This window comes from Idiotropiscis lumnitzeri, chromosome 2 (assembly GCF_059441095.1).
Source record: "Idiotropiscis lumnitzeri isolate Australia: NSW breed Sydney's pygmy pipehorse chromosome 2, RoL_Ilum_1.0, whole genome shotgun sequence".
Lineage (NCBI taxonomy): Eukaryota > Metazoa > Chordata > Actinopteri > Syngnathiformes > Syngnathidae > Idiotropiscis > Idiotropiscis lumnitzeri.
Genome location: NC_142392.1, coordinates 1,036,086 through 1,053,908, shown reverse-complemented (window position 1 = coordinate 1,053,908; position 17,823 = coordinate 1,036,086). Strand labels below are relative to the sequence as shown.

Here is a 17,823-nt window from a genome sequence, read left to right as displayed (position 1 = left end):
GGATTTTTTTGTTATGTCCCTTTAAAAAAAAAATCAACAATGGTCTGTTAAGTCAGTTAGGTGCGGTTATTTGCTTAGTTACTCGATAACTAGTATGTCTACATCGTCATAAAATGTTAAAACTGTCTATATCTTCATATAGTAAACATATCAAATGCAATTTAGGCTCACTGATTCGATGGAAACTTGCGGGATCTCACGCTGTACCTCAATAGTATCGTGAAGCGGATGTGACATCACGGTAGACTTTCCTCGTGAAAATCTTGAATCTTTCAGAGTAAAGTCTTATTCGGAAAGACCATTGCCCAGTTTTACATTGATAAAACGCAACAAGCGTTGCTAGTCGTCTTATTTTGAAATGAATATTGCTCATAACCGGATCTGTTGTAAGACATTTTGGGGCAGTGACGGCGGTGTCAGCCAGTGGCTCACTGGTGGGATCGGTGAAAAACTCTTGAAACTTGCACAACTGCGGACTTTAAGCTACCACTTGGACACCAACTCATCGATTTGAGCGAACCCGTAAAAGGTGAGAGGACAGCGAACTTGCAGAGTCATTTTAACTTTTTTTAACGGCGGTGGCTAATTTGCTAACACCGAAGTGAGCAGGGCACAGCTAACTAGATAAAGTTGAGTTGCGATACATTTTACAAAAAATGTCTATCTAAACTCCAACCTATAGCGCATGAAAGTCAGTCATAAAATTTAATGTGCGGACATTGGATGACATTATGAGTGTTAAAACTTGACTTGGAAGACATGACGTTGATTCAACTCGGGCGTTCTGCCGTCTGTCTTTATCGGACTTAAAAGTGTTAAATTTATGGTAAAATAATCATTCTCAGTATTAGTTGAACGTTGAAGGGCGGGGCAGCTTCAACTCCTGCTCATGTCCTGTCACCCCCCTATACACACACGCACGCACGCACGCACGCACACACACACGCGCGCGCGCGCGCGCGCGCGCGCACACACACGCTCGCACGCACAAACGACCACACGCACTGCCACTCTCCATTCGCTTCACATTCACCGGACACAACATTCGGAACATCTGCACCATCATCAACAAATAATGTCTTTGAGGTTTTCCTCCTAACATTTTGGGAACCTGAGGTTTCCTTTTTTAGGGAAGAATTACTTCCTTTTTCCTGGTAATGTGAAGAATAACAATAGTGAAATGTCTGTATTTTCGTGCATGTCTTCTAATGAAAGGCAGCAAAAGTTGTTAATGTGCCAAAAGGTAATCAAATGCATCACAGGAGAAGTTGGGGCCTCCCCAGGAAAGAACCAGCACGATGATTCCCCCCACCCCCTTCTATGTAACACTGAGTTTGCCTCTATTCTGTTTCCCGGTGAGGTTCTGGCGAGCGCATGGAAAATGCTTGAATGTGCGCTGAACAAATGGCATTTTGTTGCAAAGGGGCAGAGAGACACGCCACAAACTGGAGGTCACAACCTTGCCCTGTTATGAAAACATGCACTTTTCGGTGTTTCTGGGATTTTGCAACGTCTCTGGACGGATCAGCTCGGCCTTTTGTACAACAAAAGCAGGAAGTGGAAACAGAGCTTCCTCTTAAATGTGATAAAATATATATTTATTTTTTTCTTATGTAACTTGCCCTCCTGGTTATTTTAATTTCTTTTTTATACCCCGTGGTGCTTCTTTCAGATCAACTTTTATTATTCACATCAAGTCTGATTGGGCCTCAGTTGCCCATCTAATCTTGTTTCCCTTCATTTATTGAAGTTTTTGCTTATGTCAAACGCCAACGTGGGAACTTGCTCAAGTTTCCCAGGTGGATCTCCTGGTCGTAGTCCACAAAAATTCCTTCGGGCTTATGACACCGGGCCTCAAGTAGCCATCATTGTTATGTTTGATTACGTCAGGGCTAAGCTTCACAATCTATGAAGCACAACTCTGCCAATTTTTGGAGGGTAATTCAATTAAGAGCCGCACTGATGGGATTCAACATTTCGCAAAACTGTGTCACCAACCTCGACCTTCTCTATGGCATTTTCTCACCGTGTAGAATTTTCCTTGCTGGACTTCAGACCTTTGCTGAGTCAACGACTGTATTTACACTCGCGGGTCAAGTCACATTTGGTTCCTGTTGGCCATTGATTAGGTCGGACGTGTACACAGGAGTAGAGTAGGCTTCTACAATCACTTTTCTTTCGTGGGGGTGTGCGTGGGGGTGTGTGTGTGTATATCTACGGCCTGTGTGTGTAGTGGGTATGGACAAGTTGATCATGTGGCCACAATAACACCCACTGTGCAGGCTGGCCAGCGCACCATGGGTCACTGACCAGCCAGCATCACACACACACACACACCCCTGCGCACACACACACATATACATATGCATCCTCTCCGGAAAGACGGTCTGCTCCCATTTGGCAAGCATGTGCGTGTGGAGTCACAGTTTTCTATTGCATACTTGTTATCAACACTCGAATTAAGCGGAAAATTGGCGAGGAAGTGTCTTGGATGTGAGCAAGGCAGCTGCAGCGAGAAGGAACACGTGCATGTGAGGAATAAAGAGAGGCTTTTCGATTGATGGACACCAGGAGAGAAGGAGGTGGGGGGCGGCGGGGGCGTGCAAACAGAGACAAGTCTGTGGTTTGAAGGAAGCGGAAGTGTCGCCGAACACATTCTGAAGAGTAATCTTGTAATACGGCCTGGTTCACTTTGCTACTAGTTGGTTTCAAACTATCCTTCCCCTGCATGCGTCCAGGCTACTTGTCACTTACGGCAGCAGCCATGTCGGGCTCCTACGACGACTCCATGATTGATGTGTCCAGCGACAGCTTCTGGGAGGTGAGGAGGCGCCTGACCGACCGCACCTGAATGCGAAAGACGGCACTGAGCTGTGATTTGTCTCTGTTGTCAGGTGGGCAACTACAAGCGCACGGTGAAGCGCGTGGACGACGGCAACCGGCTGTGCAACGACCTCATGACCTGCATCCACGAGCGGGCGCGCATCGAGAAGTCGTACGCGCAGCAATTGACCGAGTGGGGCAAGCGCTGGAGGCAACTCATAGAGAAAGGTAGGCTGGGGAAAAAAAAAAAGAGTCTCATCACGTAAGGTTGCATCTCAGTATGTGTTTGTTTGTTTTTTTTTGTGGTCAGAGGCAAGGTTGTCATAGTGAACACGAACTTTAGTGACATTTTATGTTTATAAAATGAAAAAGAATTAAAAATTTCCTTTGTTTTGGTCTTTGTGAATTAATTTGGTACTTGTGCTTTTGTGGTTTATTTTAAATGTTTTTATTTTGGTGTTACTGTATGGCCGTACCAAAGATTAGTGAAGCTTTTAAAAATCTTGTGCTCCACAAATACAAAATAAAAAAAAAAAAAAACAATAATTCTTAAATGAAGCATTTTTGAGAAAATAAGAACTAATTTAAAAAGTAACAAAGCCACTCTTAAAATGAATTGATTGATGTAGCAAATATGAATTAAAAAAAATTTCATGTCTACGCGGCGTGGTCGTCGTCCTCATTTCCATGGACACGTGACCGAAGTCGCACTTTTCCCGTCCGCCAGGCCCCCAGTACGGCATGCTGGAGCGGGCGTGGTCGTCGCTGTGCACGGAGGCGGAGAAGGTGAGCGAGCTGCACATGGAGGTGAAAGCGGCTCTCATGGGCGAAGACTACGAGAAACTGAAGAACTGGCAGCGCGACGCCTACCACAAGCAGATGATCGGCGGCTTCAAGGAGACCAAGGAGGCCGACGACGGCTTCCGGAAGGCGCAGAAACCCTGGGCCAAGAAGCTCAAAGAGGTACGCAGCGGATATGTCACACACTCACTTTGTCATCCGTGACTTCCCCGTCTCGATGCTTCGCTTCACTTCACGTGATTACTGACTCACTATTGTGCTCGCGACTTGCTGCCGCGGCACTCTCCAAGCCTCTTGGTACTTTTTCTGTCGCCAAATAGCATCCAGACTCTGGCAAGGTGCAGCTGACAGGAAGCGCAATGCCCACCCATCATAAAAAACGATGACGTCATTCATCACGACCGAAGATGGAAGAGATTTCCCAGATTTATTTATTGCTTGCGTTTGTTAAAATACAACATGAGACGAGGTCCTTGGAAAAAAAAAAAAATCACATATTAAATCCCCATATTGAGGGGGAAAAAAATCTGGGAAAAAAAAACAGTGCACACTGTCCAAATAGTTTACTGCATGTTTGGACATAAAATTGGAAATAATAATGAATGCCGTTGGTCAACTTGTCGATTATTAATCATAACACCCACCTTACACAATCGCAATAAATGGAAAACTTCAAATGAACACACCAAGTTAATTTCCCAGGTGGAAACCATGAAGAAGTCGTACCATTCCGCCTGCAAGGAAGAGAAGCTGGCGGCCAGCCGCGAGACCAACAGCAAGCTGGAGAGCAACAACAATCCCGAAGCGCAGAAGAAGCTCCAGGAGAAGGTGGAGAAGTGCCAGCAGGAGGCGCAAAAGGTAACAGCCTCAAGCTGCCGAAGCTCGTCACGGCTTCCGTCAACGCCCCAATTGCTTCTTGTCCAGACAAAGGAACGCTACGAGAAGTCTTTGGAGGAGCTGGACAAGCTGACGCCGCAGTACATGGAGAACATGGAGCAGGTGTTTGAGCAGTGGCAGCAGTTTGAAGACAAGCGCATTCGCTTTTTCAAGGACCTCTTGCTGGAAGTCAAGCAGCACTTGGACCTCTCCACCAATCACAAGTCGGCTCGCCGCTCGCCCACAATCACCTTGCTAGCAAATAAAATAAAAAACTGACACGCTTCTCATTAGGTACCAGACAATCTACCACACGCTGGAAGACACGATCGTCGCCACGGACGCCGAGGAGGACCTGAAATGGTTTCGGTCCAATCACGGCCCTGGCATGCCAATGAACTGGCCTCAGTTTGAGGTAACACGCTGCAACTTTCTCAATGATGTTGTTCACTTGTGATGTTTGGCAGCGGGGGGGGGGGGGGGGAGCTCTTCCGGGAACTTGCAGGATCTACCATACGGACGATTGCTGCCTTTTACTAAGTCCACATTAATCGTGTTGTGCACCTGCCTTCCCTTTCCTCCAGAACTTGGACTGGTCCCACGTTCGCCCCTCTAAGAGAAGGTCCATTGTAGTGAGTGCTGCATGGGATGACCGCTCTTCGTATCATGGCGGCCATGAAAAAAAAAGGGAGGGTGGGGGGGTGGGCAGAGTGGGGTGATCCTTTTTCATTCACGTTAAGCACTCCAACTCCTTACTGCTTTGATTCGTGTGCGTGTTGAGGTGTTGGGAGGACACAAGCTCACTCACCCGTCGGGGAATTTCATGTGATACCGCAGCGAAGCCAAGCGTCCTAATGGACTCCGAGCAAATCTGGCCAAAAAATGGAATAAAGCCCCTTTCACACTGGCCATCCAAGATGGATTTTTTTTTTCCTGCTTGAATTTGCTGGCTGATGGCCCACTGTCACAGGCTTAGGCGCCTGTGGGGTTGCCACGCATCTAATTATCCGAATGCGTGAAGCCGCAGCAGTTTTGTGCATGTGCACTGTCGCGCTTTGATGAGGTATGTCCGGTCAACTGTTCCGCCTCTGATGTGGCAAATTTGCCGGGACGACAGCAGTGTGAAACGGGCTATGGACTCCCGGGTTCACATCTGGTGGCGGACGGCTTTTTTTTTTTTTGTAAACTATGTGCCTTGGCTCAATAGAGGTTGGGAAACGCTACTTTAAGCTGCTAAAAATCAGTACCCGCTTGTGCTCATCCAATCTGCTGCCCCCATTGGTTTGGAGTACACTGCGCTGGCTTGGTGTCAATGTCGCACTTTTTAAAGCCTTTTTTGAAAAGTGTGACGACAGAATATCCTCCTACACAAGACGTTACGCTGTGTTTGTGTGTCACAGGACTGGTCCATAGACCTGAACCGGACCCTCAGCAGGCGGGGGACGAAGAAGTCCTCCGAGGGCGTCACGCTGACGGGCATCAGCCAAACCGGAGCCGACCAACCGGTCCAGCCTCTCAAGACCAACAACGACAGGTACATGTTGCAACTCTGCTTTTTTGGGGGCTGTTCTCTGTAAACAAACACGCCTCCACCGCGTGAGCTTATCTCGGAACCATAAATGGCGACATCCTGTTCAGGAATGCGCACAAAGGGTTACGTAAGACGCGCTCCTCGGGGTGCGACGCGGCGCTTGTGCAGCTGTTTCCCCGGCGACCGCAAACACTTGCAGTCGCAGTTTGTTGGGAAAGACGTCTTTTGGTGCATAGTTGAACGCGTGCCAAAGCGGCAATGTGGAAATATCGCTGTTACACGCTGCACGACGATAAGGTGCTGGAATGTTTGGTTTAGACAAATTCACACACCTGCACTAGAAAATGAACTCCAATAACCCCGCTCGCCATACGTGCTCACTCCGAATCCATGCGAGAGTCCTATTTCCTAAGTGCACGAGAGGAGTTAACATGAGGAATGTGGGCCGCGGGAAACATTTGACCTCTATGTGTGTTTAAAGCCGAGTCCGCTTTGTTGACTGCAACAAGACCAAAGTTACATTTTGGACGAGCCGTGTTTATGAAATAACTTGGCAGGATTCACTCGAGTGCGCGTACCTTTTAGTTATTGTTTTATTTCGTACTCCAGGTCAATAGGGGGCAGCACATTGCCAAAAGGTTGTACGAAATGTTGTAAAGTAGCGTTCCACTTGCTGAAGATTGGCGGTTAAAGCTTCTTTTGGTCACAAGATTTATTTAGCGGCGGAAAGAATGAAGCGGCTTCCCCTCAGCCCGTCAGGGGATGCTGAGCTGCAATTGGACGTCCGATTGAGGGAGGAGCTATCTGCATGGTCAGTGAGTCAGCGGGATAAAGTGGGAGCTTTCCTAGTGGAAAACGGTCATCATCATGTGCGCGTGTGTTTGTGTGTGTGTGTGGCCTGCTCAGCATGCACTCTCTCATTGTGTCCCGCACCATTAGCCTGACTGTGCCTGCGAAAGCGGCGCCGGCGGGCTTCAACCCGTTCGACGAGGACGAGGACGACGACGAAGACGAAGAGGTGCAGGTGGAGGTGGAGGTGCTGGAGGAGACGCTGCCCGTGCTCAACCACATCAGTGGCAAAAAGGAGGAAGTGAAAACGTTGGTGGATGCACCTGCACTTGTCTTTTGTCTGGTTCTTTTATTTGGGTCGATGGACTCTGCTGGCTACCTCCGTCTTTGCGTCCCTCCGCAGGCGGCGCCGTGCATGGTGACCCACAGTGCCGCACGCACACACGCAGCCTGGTTACGTCTACGTGTGTGTCCTCCACTCCTAACAGACCTCGCAGAACGTCGCAGTGCCGCTGTTGTCTCTTGGGCTACGTTTAGACTGCAGGTTTTAAAAATGCAATTTTATGATGACATGTTCATTGTGAAGTCAGACGGGCTGCTATGTGAACCAAATGTGTGCTTTTGATGACGGGCAACCTGGCTGTTGAGATGGAGGTCACATTAAAATGAAATCTGATACATGGCTGATGAAGTGGTTGGGTTTAAAATACAGCTCACATAAAGGCTTAAAAAATCCGATTTGAGTGACATTTGCCTGCAGTCTGAACGTAGTCTTAGCTTGCAGTCAGATCTGAGACTAAAACTCGGCAGCAGCCATTTTGTGTTATTCCACAAGTGGTCATGAATAAGCAGTTCAGCCCGTAAACAACCAGAAGCCAAACACACAGAATCATAAACAACAAGGGTGCATTGTGGGTGTGTTTTCTTTTTTTACCCAACGTGGGATCTAAATGTATTAAAAGGAAATCCGAATAAAATAAAATTGCAAACATGGGCTGACTGAAGTCAGGTTCAAATTAAATACAAAATTGAGGTTTAAAAAATAGAAAGATTCGACTTTTACTGAGCTAATTTCTTTTACTGACTTTCTGACACGATAACAGATCTGACTGTAAATAATTCCTCCATGTTGTTTGTTTATTTACTTGTTTGTTTTGAGTGCTGGCGGGCGTTCCGGTGGTGGTCGCCCAAAGGTTTCCGCTGGCTCCAATCACACCTCCGCCTTAGTGATCTGCTTGCGACTTTGTTTCCACGTGCCTGTTTGTCTCATCTTCCTACGCATTTGCCACTTTTTGACCCGTGTCGAGCATGGTTGATTTCCAGCTCAGCGAATTCGTCCGGTTTCCCATGTGATGGTGTTTTCGTCTCTTGTGACCGACTCACGTTACGTCTTTCGCTCTTAACGATGACCTTTGGTATTGTGTGCCCAGCGTCAGCAGTGCGGAGAGGACACCGGACTGGTCGGACGAGGACACGACCGCCCACCCCTTCTCGGCCAACGGCGACGGCAACCCGTTCGATGACGAGCCGGCCTCCCCGGTAGTGTCGGTGCCCGTCCGAGCGCTCTACGACTACGAGGGCCAGGAGCAGGATGAGATCACCTTCAAAGCGGGTACATCTCATTGCGTCAGTGGTTCTTAAAATAATTTAATAGAAATACATATTTAATATAGCCACCATTAAATCATTTGAATAAAAATGAAAAATGTACATGAATATTAATTTAAAATGTATTGTAAATATGTTAAATAAAAAATGTGCGTCATACGAGTTTGAAAACAAACCATTTTATAGAAGAAAGTGAAATAGAACAGAACTGTATTTAGGCAATGATTACTTTGTGTACCACTAGAGGGAGCCGGAGTTCCACTAACAGTACTATTGCCACACAGTTTCTCATTTTAAACTCCTCACAAACTCATAAGGACTATTGTCAATCTCCCAATCTGGTTTTTGCTCTTCCAAGGAGACGAGTTGACCAAAATCAGCGAGGAGGACGACCAGGGCTGGTGCAAAGGTCGACTGAAGGACGGGCAGATCGGCCTCTACCCCGCCAACTATGTTGAGGACATCCAATAATGACCACAAGTGAGTCAAGTAGATGGTCAAGGTGGCCTTCTCGCAAGTGTCCGTGTCTTTGTGTGGCGCGATCTGAGAGTCTCAAGGATGACGCCCCAAAAGGACCTCGTTAGACCTTCACAAGATGAAGGATCACTTAAGTTTGGCATTAAAAGACACTTGTTGACACTGTTACAAAAAAAAGAAAAAGTCTCACGCTTATCCAGTTAAATGCAGTAAACACTGGGCCTGATGAAATGTCTGGATACACGCAAGCCACTATGAACTTTCAGAAGAAAGGGAGATATTAGGGGTGTGGTAGGGGGGTAATGTTCACGTGACTAAAGTTCAGTCCAGTGGTGCCCTCATGTGGGTCACATCGGGGTGGCCGTCTCCTTTGGCTCTGCAATTGAATGTAAACTCACTGATTGTATTTTGTTCATCTGTCCACCGACTCTTTGCTGTTGTTGTACTTTCAACCACTGACCTGATTATATGCAATCCTCTCTACTTTTGATTCTACGCTAGATTATAATTTTTTTTTCACTTTATTCAACACTGAATATCTTCCAGAAGGCCTGAAGCCCCACCTCAGTTTCAAGCATGGAAGTTGTTGTTGTTGTTGTTGTTGTTTTTTTTCCGTTTTTTGTTTTTAACGCCATGCAACCGCTGCCAAATATGGTATCGTATCGGCGCATGTTAATGAGACAGGCTTTGGAATGGTAGGAAGTTGATAATTGTTAATTTATGATACCTTTAAGTGCTTTGTGTTCTGTTCCAATGCTCTGCCTGAGAATCAGTTTGTACAAAAATGTAATTTTTTTTAATGTTATTTTCCTAGTTTCTGACGTGATTTTTCTTTTTTCCATTTTGGAATGTGGCCAAAATCATACAATTGGTAAGCTACTATGCGAATCGTTACTGATTTATGAGACCTTATTCCATAAGCTTTTACGGATGTTTTATATATATATATATATATATATATATATATAAAATTGGTTATGATTATAGCCTTGCCTTTCTGGGAGACATTCTTCATGATCATTATGTATCCATGATTTCATGATGCCCCCCCCCAAAAAAGAATTATTACCCTGATGCCTCCAAATGCGGCAAAGATGAATTCCAAGTTTTCAGGACGCCCACACTCCTTCATTTGCACATTTTATGTTTGTAAATGTTGTCCCACATAACATAATAAATGAATTTATTGCAGTAATGCGTTGACTTTCCCCTGTTTATATTAGTGTATACAACTTGCTGGATTCTTTGAGTCTAAATGAAAGAGATTGCTCTCATAAGATATAAAATAAAATAAAACAGTTAAAAGTATGTTAAAGTCTTAGGAAAATGTATTAATGAAGCAGTTCCACACGTTTTCGCCTAGCTTCCGAAACTACATTACCCACAAAACGTCGCAACATAACAACATAGCCACGTGTCATTTTCAACCAATCACAATCGACCGAGGTTCTCCTCCCCCCCCCCCACTCCCGAAATGTACGCGTCACTTCGGATATAATTCAACATAATCACGCTTCTATGTATTTTCTTGCCGTCTTGTGACCTCACACACGTGTAATGAATCATGGTGGAACCCAGCAAGCGAGACATTTGTGCCATTTTCAAGCGACTTCGCTCCGTTCCCACGAATAAGGTAAGATTTCTCCTGCCTCTCAACAAGGAAGTAAGTCAACGTCTGACACGTCGCATTGTCGACTCGTGACGGCTAGCATAAAAAGTTTGCAAGACGAGTTGAAATAACGAGACAGCGGTTGTGTTTGTGCTTCTTGGGTACATTTACTGAGAATGTGCATCAAGAACGAACTTGGGAAGAGTAAATGGTGTACTACATGCTATGCTAGGTAGTTGAAAATCGAATTTGGGTAGCTTGTATGTTGACAGTTTTATTCATGTTTTTGAATTCGTTCCAAACGTTCTCACTCCTCCCAAACATATAAATAAATGAATAAAATGCCAAAAAAAAATGATGAGTAGTTCTACGTATATTTAATGGTTGCTTCCGTGATTGTGAAGAACAGCTGTTATCGCTTTGCTTAGCTTTTATTGGTTTGGACGTCTTGTCTAAAGTTGAATTCAATTAAATATCCTCAGAACTTTGTGTTTTTTCGTTCCCAGGCTTGTTTTGACTGCTCGGCAAAAAATCCCAGTTGGGCCAGCATCACCTACGGCGTGTTCCTATGTATAGACTGTTCTGGAACACACAGGTCTCTAGGGGTGCACTTGTCCTTCATCAGGTAAGTACTGCACAACGTTGGACAAAAAGTAGCTTTGCACTGCAGAATGGCGCCATTTGAATTTCGTTTACATGTGTTGTGCTTTGAATTAAGACTTCCGAAATGAACGTCTAAGTTTTAGTAGTTCCAATCAAGGTTTAGGTTTCAAAGATGTCCAAAAACCAAAAAGTAGCTTTTTAAAACGGGATCCTAGATCGGGGTGGGCCTTTCACATTTGTTCAGTTCCAGTTGGTGTGACCTGGGGATCGAAACCAGTACTCAAATGTACTAATTTTTGTGAATGAATATGACGCCTCTCTCTGGTTTTTTTTGCCAAAATATAAACTTTGACAACAAAACAACATGAATTCAAATCAAGCTAGACTGGGCTTCAAATCTTGGTTGCCCTTCCTAGTTTTCGTCACCTATCCTTCCTCATTCCATCGTTCCTTCCTTTCTTCCTAACATTAATCCTTATCTTGCTCCCTCTTTTCCTTCCCTTCTCACTTCCATATAATTCTTCATTCCTTCCTTCCCTGCATCCTCATTTTCTTTGATGATCTGCAACAGGTCCACAGAGCTGGATTTTAACTGGTCATGGTACCAGCTGAGATGCATGCAAGTGGGAGGCAACGCCAGCGCGGTGAGCAGAGACGCATGCAAACAGGAAGCCCAAAACGACGGTGTACTGACCTCACTTCCCGTCTAGGTGTCGTTCTTCAACCAGCACGGCACCACGGCCAGCGCCGCCAACGTCAAATACAACAGCCGGGCCGCTCAGCTGTACAGAGATAAGATCAAGACGCAAGCCACCTACGCCACCAGAACCCACGGCACGGAGGTAGCAATAAAACGTTGGTGAATATATTGATTGATGTTGTAATGTATCCATTGACGCATTTTGTCTTCACAGCTTTGGTTGGACAGTCACGGTTCTGCACCGTGCGCGTCACCAGAGGAGAAGCATGTTGATTTCTTCAGTCTCCATTCGCAGGTAACACGACCCGAGCCACTGTTGTACCATTTCTAATGAAAACAGCACTCAGAAAGTGGATGTGTTTGATGAACAGGAAGTTCCAGAGAATATGGCCAAAATGAGCCTCAGCTATGTGGCATCAGAGATACAAAGCAACCAGAAAGATGGTACTGGAGCTTCTGTTTCATGATGATTACGATTATGTACACGTGTCTCATTAATTTGTGTTTAAGTGTCAGGCAACGCCGAGAACGGCCCTAGTGTGGATTTGCTGAGTGCTTCCCCAAAGGCCAATCCAGGTTTGTGTACACTTGTCACTCAACGGACTGCACCTCACGTGCACATTTTTTCTTAAATGATAGAAAATCCGTTTTTTTAGTATTTTTTTAAAAAATCCGATTTATTGATGGGTTTAGCCGTCGAACAATCGGCGTGAAAAGTATTTGCTAGCTCCAGAAGTACTTCAATGCATTATGTAACATTATCCTGTTCTTCCAGAACTTTCGTCGCTTCTCAAGAAGAAGCCCGGCACTGCCAAGAAAACGGTACATCCGCATCCAGCTCACATGTTATGCTATGTTATTGCCTGACTTTTGTGTCTTTTGTGCTGGCAGATGGCCGCCAAGAAAGGTGGCCTGGGCGCTCAGAAGGTGAGCAGTCAGAGCTTCAACGAGCTGCAGAAGAGAGCACAAGCTGCAGACAAGCGCCGGGAGAAAGAAGAGGACGTGTCCGGCGACAAGCCGAACAACGCTGAAACCGTGGAGTCCATGTGAGGACGCGCTTGGATTGTGTACCTAATGTTGTGTTCCGTCAGTGTTTAATATAAGAAAGAATGATGTGCTCCCTGTCAGTGCTCCGTCCATGCGTCTGGCGTACCAAAACCTAGAGGAGCAGAGGAAAAAGGACGAGCAAAAGCTTAAAAATCTGGACGGGAAAAAGCGGGAGCAAGCCGAAAGACTCGGAATGGGGCTCAACGTCAGGAGGTGCTCCATGTTCTGCACTTGGTGTGCAGCCAGATGATGTTTTGAAAGTGATCCATAAATAGTTGAGTTGTTTCTCTCGCCCCGCCCCCCCAGTGGAGTGTCTCACTCTGTGACGGCCGACATGCACATCATCCAGCAGGAGCGCCCCCTGGCGGCTAGGACCGGCAAACTGGCACGTTTCACAGAAGACGACGATGAAGACGATGACGAAGGAAGCTTCAGCTCAGGGTAGGATACGAACGAAAGCGTTCACGTTTGGTATTTTACAAGCTGACTCTTTTTTAAATGTATTTATTTTTTTGATGGTTTCAGGATCCTGTCCCGTTACGACCAGAGCAACTCTTCAGACCTTTTCTCATCCAGATGGAGCAAGCGAGCGGAACCGGACTTCTTCTCAACGTCCGTCATCACCTCACTTGATGAAAGGTGAGGACTTTTGCACTCAGTTTCCTTCGATCGTGATGACTAAACGCTTCAAAGTCTGCTTTTAGGGCCGCCCCACGCAGGAAAGCAGACCCAGCACCCGTCATGGACACGGGAGAAGCTCGAAGAAAGTTCGGCGAGGATGTCAAAGCCATCTCCTCGGATATGTACTTTGGAAAGCAAGACAGCACCGAGGTACAGATTGATTGTGTGCGAGAATATTTTTCTTCTGACATTTGTGCCTTTTGCCAAAAAAAAAAAGACATGTACCAGGTCTCTGATTGGCTGGAATGTCAAGGTTAGGTTCATAATGGCCCATGTCTTTAGACAAGTAAATGATTGGCTAAAATCGCCTTGACCTTGTTGATTTGTCATGCCCGTCATATTATATATTTTTTCTTTTAATTTTCATTTTTTTAAAAAAAGCTGCTGATGGGGAATCTGTTGCCTTTCTTCAAGTTAGTTTCTTCCTAAATCGTCTCGCCATGGCTTTGACTTGTTCTAAACAGCTTTTGAGTTTATTTCATATTTTCAGAGGTTAAATAGTTATAAGTTGAATTGATATCCTATCAAATGTTTAAAAATGAAGCTTGTTTTTGGCAGTACGAAGCCAGGTCGCGCCTGGAGAGACTCGCCGGGAGTTCTGCTATAAGTTCAGCTGACCTGTTTGATGATCAGAAGAAGCAGACTTGTAAGTATCTTGGACTGCTTTATCATTTTACGGTCGCGTTAATCAGTTCACGTGTGTGCCTGTTTGGTCTTTTTCCAATTGCAGCCAGCTCGTACCGCCTAACCAACGTGCTTCCGAGCGCTCCCGACATGTCGCAGCTGAAAATGGGAGTGCGCAACGTCGCCGGGAAGCTCTCGGTCATGGCCAGCGGCGTCGTCAACACCATCCAGGTCCCCACTGGTCGGCGTCTAACATGCATTTGCATTCCCGAATGTCCCATTTTAATTTTTTATAAATTTTTTAGGACCACTACAGCTCCTGAAGGATGAATCACGACTATGAACTCCTCACAACATCATGGGAAATATACACAAAAATTCAAGGTGACGTCTTTATGTACTTAGACTGGCGACTGGAGACATTATTCATATCAACAAATGAGGCTTTACAAAGACAGTTATCTCATTATTATCTTTGTGAAGGCAGAAGTTTGTGTATAGTTTTGCTTTTGGCGTGTAAATACAATAGGAGCGTATGTTATGAAGGTTATTATGATGGTGGTGATTATTAAGATAAAACAAAGTGTCCTTTCTATGCCCAAAGTGCTCTCAAGTATATCGTGTGGCCTCATCAGTTCATCTCAAGCTCATTCCAAGAGCTCTTTATGAATGATTAACAAATCAGTCTTAATATTTGTGCTGCTTTTTGGGGTTGCAACCTGTGCACCCTCTTCTTGAAATGTGCGGCTTTGCTTGGCTGAGCATATATGCCAATATTCAACAATATCAAATTGATACAAAGAGTATATTATTTCCCATAAATGCACAAAAAGATATTTAAAAGCTATGAAGTGTGCTTAGTGCTTGAGAGGAACTGCTGCAGTTTTGCACTCTAAAGTGGGATGTATTTTTCTTTAATTAGACCATTTAAATAGTGTTTTGGGGGATTTGCTGTTGATTTTGTGTTTGTTTGCTTTCCAAGCCCATTTTGACACAAATCTTTAATTTGGGCATTTATACAGGTAGACGGTGCCACTCTAGTTTAGTTTAAGATCGATGATCTAGTTGTTGTTTTTTTTTTTAATCACTAGATCTTATTGTACTGTTAAAGTGTTCATACAGGGAGTCATTGCTACGTCATTCCAAAATCGTCCAACATAACTCGTTATGCTGCTTTACTGTGGAGCAATATAGTTACATGTTTTTCTATGTTTTAAGCTTTTGCTTGAATGTATTTGAAGTTGTGTTAACTGAAGTGAAATGTTTTGGGAAACATTTAAAATAAAAAAATGCTTGCATTTCAGCTTAAACTGTAATCGTTGATTTCTTTTTGATTGCCTGTGAAGAGCGCTTTTATTCCCTTTCTTGTGTCAACACGTGAGCGAACGCTGGCAACCGCTTACGTGGCTGCCTGACGCGTTCAATGGTTGTCCGTTAGTGTGGGAAAATTGTAGTTTCGGAAACATAGGAGCATAAAACTGATGTTTTCTTCCGAAATTGGTCCTGCATTCACTGCTGTCGGTTATGTGAGTTATCGACAGTAGTTTGGGTGTGTTTATCAGCGATAACTGGGAAAGTTTTATTTCCCTCGAGTTGTCGCATTAGGACTCATGGAATTTACGAGAGGTACATGAAAGCAGCTTTCTTCAAGCGCAACCGGGTGAAAGAAAATGGAGTAATCGACTTGCAAGGAGCGACTTGAAATCCCACTTTCACTTTTGTCTGTATATTATGAACGTTGGGTGTCATACTTTATAGAACATTGGTGAGTTTTCGCCTTTCCTGCTGTTTTTAAGTGCTTAAAAATGCCTGGTGAGGTGAAGCAAAGAAAGAAAAAGCAAAGTGAAGAAGTCGCTCCTGATTCTGCAAACAAACAAGACGAAGACACAAAAGTGAAGCGTGAACGTGTCAACACGCCTCCCAAAACTTCCAGTTTGGACCTTAAATGCATCTTGTGCATACTTTCGCTTGCGGTCTGCGCTGCACTCAGCTGGTAAGCTCAAAACACTCGTACATTATTATTATTTTTAAAGTTCAATTCATCTATTGTCTTATGTTTTTGTTTCGTTGCAGGACTGTGCTGCAGCAAAATGCGAGATTCTCCCAAACGGAGGAAAAATTTGCACGTTTGTATGGAAAGACGTCAGATTTGTCTCGCCTGGAGGAACAAGTAGAGAGGGTTACGCAAAGGGTACGTTTTCACCTCAACAGTATGGAAATGCACAACTTGACATGAGTAAATGCCACTTTAGAGCTAATTAATTCACAATAAGAGCTACAAAGATCGGAAAAACACCACTGGGGCATCAGAATATGAGATGTGTATGAACACAGCAGGTCAAAGTGGGGCGCTAGACACAATGCTGTCTCGTGATTGGTCAGATTTGCTAGCGTAGATTCTGGTTATCCCCCTCAACAAACAATTCCGTACCGAAGTGGATTCCTGGCGGACACTTTCGGGATATAAAGCACAACGCTTCATCAGAAAAAGGAGGTTCGCTTTTGCATTTAATAGGACACCAAAATACACATTTGTGGCGTCAGATTTCCATTACACTAAAAGTGCACGTTATCCACCAATCAACAGACGGAAGTGTGTCTAGCTCCACCCTCTAGGTACCCTACCTCTGCGCCAATTGCCATTTTGGTACCCTACCACCAAACAATTCTGTGGATTCCTGGCTTGAGCTCTCCCTGAGAAACGGCCCTCCTGTTTTGTGTTGCGGCTGCAGCTTGCCGCCACCGAAGACGATCTCCAGGCCGCGCTCTCCACCGTCTCTCCAGCGAGCGGACTCCGGAGGGACGTCTCGGCGCTGCACGATGCCGTGGCGACACTGCAAGTGCAGGACAGCTCGGCATCTGACGACCTGCAGGCGGTCAACGCACGCTTCCTCAACGTGACGGAGACCTGGCAGGAGCGCCTCGCCGCCGCTGCCTCCGAGCTGGCCTCCCTCAAGGCCGAGTCGCGGGAGGCCCACGCGGGCGCCACCAAGCGGGTGAATGAGGCTGAGCGCAGGGCCCAGTCGCTGGCAGAGAAGCTAGAAGAGTTGGAGGACAGCACTAAGAGGAACGCCCGAGCTATGGAGCGTGCCGAAGAGGATGACGCCAAGCGGGCTCAGGCGCAGCTGGACTGGAACACCCAACAGATCCACAAAATGGATGAAAATATCAACAGGCTGGCGCGCCAGGAGGCGGAGCTTAGCGCCCAGCTGCGGGAGCACCTGCCACGGGCCAAGGAGTGCGAGGAGCAGTTCCCCCATGTGGAGGAGGCATTGCGATCCATCGTGAAGCTGGGCGCCGACCTGAGCGGCGCCGAGACACGAATGGAGGAGGTAACGCTACAGGTGTTCTCGGCCGAGGACAACATGCTGAAGACGCTCAACCGGATCCTCGTCATGCGCCAGGAAATAGACGCCTTGCAGGCACGCGGCACCATCCTCAAGATGAAAAGCGAGCTGGCGGTGGTGCGTGAAGCCGTGCACGAACTCACCATGGTGCTCAGGGGAGGGCAGACAAATGAGGAGGAAGAGGAGGAGCCGGATGAAGAGTGGGAAGAGCCAGCGGAAGCGCCTCAGGATGATGTCACACAATGATGATGTCGCTCCAAGCGAGAGGAAGGGATGATCTCTAGCATTTCTGGATTTATTTTTTACT

The 17,823-nt window shown here is 45.9% G+C and overlaps 3 protein-coding genes across 6 annotated transcripts; all 3 read left to right on the top strand.

Annotated features, from left to right (window-relative positions):
* Window positions 1-371: 371 nt before the first annotated feature.
* Window positions 372-10,100, top strand: pacsin2 (protein kinase C and casein kinase substrate in neurons 2). Of its 4 annotated transcripts, XM_088281928.1 has the most exons (12): window positions 372-529; window positions 2,739-2,821; window positions 2,895-3,051; window positions 3,551-3,786; window positions 4,327-4,482; window positions 4,549-4,724; window positions 4,795-4,915; window positions 5,085-5,132; window positions 5,901-6,034; window positions 6,971-7,129; window positions 8,251-8,432; window positions 8,787-10,100. In XM_088281928.1, exons 2-12 carry the CDS (start codon window positions 2,765-2,767, stop codon window positions 8,897-8,899), a joined length of 1,539 nt encoding a protein of 512 aa, XP_088138054.1. In that variant the 5' UTR covers window positions 372-529; window positions 2,739-2,764; the 3' UTR covers window positions 8,900-10,100. The 4 variants fall into 4 exon arrangements, with proteins under 4 accessions (XP_088138054.1, XP_088138062.1, XP_088138069.1 ...); XM_088281936.1 differs by lacking the exon at window positions 5,085-5,132; XM_088281943.1 differs by lacking the exon at window positions 6,971-7,129.
* Window positions 10,101-10,372: 272 nt separating this feature from the next.
* arfgap3 (ARF GTPase activating protein 3) lies at window positions 10,373-15,479 on the top strand. The gene is made up of 16 exons (XM_088282042.1): window positions 10,373-10,538; window positions 11,021-11,139; window positions 11,689-11,761; window positions 11,828-11,959; window positions 12,032-12,112; window positions 12,189-12,261; window positions 12,328-12,393; window positions 12,593-12,639; window positions 12,709-12,863; window positions 12,946-13,077; window positions 13,171-13,305; window positions 13,390-13,503; window positions 13,569-13,695; window positions 14,104-14,191; window positions 14,276-14,400; window positions 14,475-15,479. Exons 1-16 carry the CDS (start codon window positions 10,470-10,472, stop codon window positions 14,490-14,492), a joined length of 1,554 nt encoding a protein of 517 aa, XP_088138168.1. The 5' UTR covers window positions 10,373-10,469; the 3' UTR covers window positions 14,493-15,479.
* A 152-nt stretch (window positions 15,480-15,631) lies between these two features.
* Window positions 15,632-17,764, top strand: LOC148341098 (inhibitor of nuclear factor kappa-B kinase-interacting protein-like). Its single transcript, XM_088282063.1, has 3 exons — window positions 15,632-16,162; window positions 16,243-16,360; window positions 16,902-17,764. Exons 1-3 carry the CDS (start codon window positions 15,975-15,977, stop codon window positions 17,760-17,762), a joined length of 1,167 nt encoding a protein of 388 aa, XP_088138189.1. The 5' UTR covers window positions 15,632-15,974; the 3' UTR covers window positions 17,763-17,764.
* The last annotated feature ends 59 nt before the right edge of the window (window positions 17,765-17,823 follow it).

Excerpts from the sequence above, each read along its gene's own strand:
- pacsin2 (XM_088281928.1), top strand. The coding sequence starts at position 2,765 with ATGTCGGGCTCCTACGACGACTCCATGATTGATGTGTCCAGCGACAGC. Across the intron at positions 3,787-4,326 it reads GGGCCAAGAAGCTCAAAGAG|GTGGAAACCATGAAGAAGTC; the intron begins GTACGCAGCGGA and ends TTAATTTCCCAG. Across the intron at positions 8,433-8,786 it reads TGAGATCACCTTCAAAGCGG|GAGACGAGTTGACCAAAATC; the intron begins GTACATCTCATT and ends TGCTCTTCCAAG.
- arfgap3 (XM_088282042.1), top strand. The coding sequence starts at position 10,470 with ATGGTGGAACCCAGCAAGCGAGACATTTGTGCCATTTTCAAGCGACTT. Across the intron at positions 11,762-11,827 it reads TGGGAGGCAACGCCAGCGCG|GTGTCGTTCTTCAACCAGCA; the intron begins GTGAGCAGAGAC and ends CTTCCCGTCTAG. Across the intron at positions 13,504-13,568 it reads ATCACCTCACTTGATGAAAG|GGCCGCCCCACGCAGGAAAG; the intron begins GTGAGGACTTTT and ends GTCTGCTTTTAG.
- LOC148341098 (XM_088282063.1), top strand. The coding sequence starts at position 15,975 with ATGCCTGGTGAGGTGAAGCAAAGAAAGAAAAAGCAAAGTGAAGAAGTC. Across the intron at positions 16,163-16,242 it reads GTCTGCGCTGCACTCAGCTG|GACTGTGCTGCAGCAAAATG; the intron begins GTAAGCTCAAAA and ends GTTTCGTTGCAG. Across the intron at positions 16,361-16,901 it reads TAGAGAGGGTTACGCAAAGG|CTTGCCGCCACCGAAGACGA; the intron begins GTACGTTTTCAC and ends TTGCGGCTGCAG.